We start from the raw sequence: 1,613 nt of genomic DNA, 5'->3' as shown, positions 1-1,613 counted from the left end.
CAGCCTTACCTGGGTGCACCTCTCCTGGACCCACCTCACCTGGCCCAGCCTCACCTGGACCTGACTCACCTGGGCCCACCTCACCAGGCCAGCCTCACCTGGGCACATCTCACCTGGACCTGCCTCACTTGCGTGCACCTCTCCTGGACCTCCTTCCCTGGGTCAGCCTCACCTGGGGCCACCTCATTTGGGCCAGCCTCATCTGGACCTGCCTCACCTGGAGCCACCTCACCTGGGTGCACCTCACCAGGGCCAGCATTACCTGGGTCAGCCTCACCTGGTTGCACCTCTCCTGGACCCACCTCACCTGGGCCAGACTCACCTGGGCCCACATCATCTGGGCCAATCTCACCTGAACCACCCTCAGCTGGACATACCTTACCTAGGTATACCTCATCTAGGCCACCTCACCTGGACCCCCTCACCAGGACCCACCTCACCTGGGCTAGCCTCACCTGGGTGCACCTCATCTGGACCCATCTCACTTTGTTGCACCTCACCTGGACCCATGCCACCTGGGTGTACCTCACCTGGATCCGCCTCACCTGGACGCATCTCACTGGGCCAGCCTCACTTGGATATACCTCTCCTGGACCCACCTCACCTGGGTCAGCTTTATCTGGGTGCACCTCTCCTGGACCCACCTCACTTTGTTGCACCTCACCTGGACCCACGTCACCTGGGTGCACCTCACCTGGACCTATATCACCTGGACCCATCTCACCTGGGCCAGCCTCACCTGGACCTGCCTCACCTGCATACACCTCACCTGGATCCACATCACCTGGGTGCACCTCACCTGGATCTACCTCACCTGGACCCATCTCACCTGGGCCAGCCTCACTTGGGTATACCTCACCTGGATCCACCTCACCTGGGTCAGCCTTACCTGGGTACATCTCTCCGGGACCTGCCTCCCTTGGACCCACCTCACCTGGGTGCACCGTACCTGGCCGCCTCACCTGGACCCACCTCACCTGGGCCAGCCTCACTTGGATATACCTCTCCTGAACTCACCTCACTTGGGTCAGCCTTATCTGGGTGCACCTCTCCTGGACCACCTCACCTAGGCCAGCCTCACCTAGATCTGCCTTATCTGGGCTAGCCTCACCTGGGTGCACCTCACCTGGACCTCTGTCACCTGGCTGCACCTCACCTGGATCCACCTTACCTGGACCTACCTCACCTGGGCCAGCCTCACCTGGCTATCACTCACCTGGACCACCTCACCTGGGCCAGCCTTACCTGGGTGCACACCTCCTGTACCCACCTCACCTGGGCCAGCCTCACTGAGGTGCACCTCTCTTGGACCTACCTCACCTGCACCCGCCTCACCTGGGTGTACCTCAGCTGGACCTACCTCATCTGAGCCCCCATCACTTGGGCGTACCTCACCTGGGCCCACCTCACCTGGGCCAGCCGTTCCCGCGCCTGCACAATCTTCCTCCGCAGCCAGCGGCTCCGTGCTGTGACGATGGCCACGTGGCCCTGCACGCACTCCTCTTTCTGTGGCAGAGACAGTTCTCAGTGGAGAGCGTGGGATCCTGCCTCAGACAGAGGCCCAGGCAGAGGCAGGCTACCAAACAGGCCAGGCTCCCTGCCCCTGGCACAGC

General features: G+C 62.4%; 1 protein-coding gene across 1 annotated transcript in view; it reads right to left on the bottom strand.

Annotated features, from left to right (window-relative positions):
- The window catches only part of LZTR1 (leucine zipper like transcription regulator 1), a 23,627-nt gene that overhangs the window by 5,118 nt on the left and 16,896 nt on the right, over window positions 1–1,613 (bottom strand). Inside the window, exon 11 of the mRNA XM_007955461.1 lies at window positions 1,411–1,506. Within this exon, the coding sequence (XP_007953652.1) occupies window positions 1,411–1,506 (96 nt within the window). The remainder of the gene's footprint in view (window positions 1–1,410; window positions 1,507–1,613) is intronic.

This window comes from Orycteropus afer, unplaced genomic scaffold (genome assembly GCF_000298275.1).
Source record: "Orycteropus afer afer isolate SDZICR_OR568_19922 unplaced genomic scaffold, OryAfe1.0 scaffold00502, whole genome shotgun sequence".
NCBI lineage: Eukaryota > Metazoa > Chordata > Mammalia > Tubulidentata > Orycteropodidae > Orycteropus > Orycteropus afer.
This window is presented reverse-complemented; position numbering and strand designations above follow the sequence as displayed.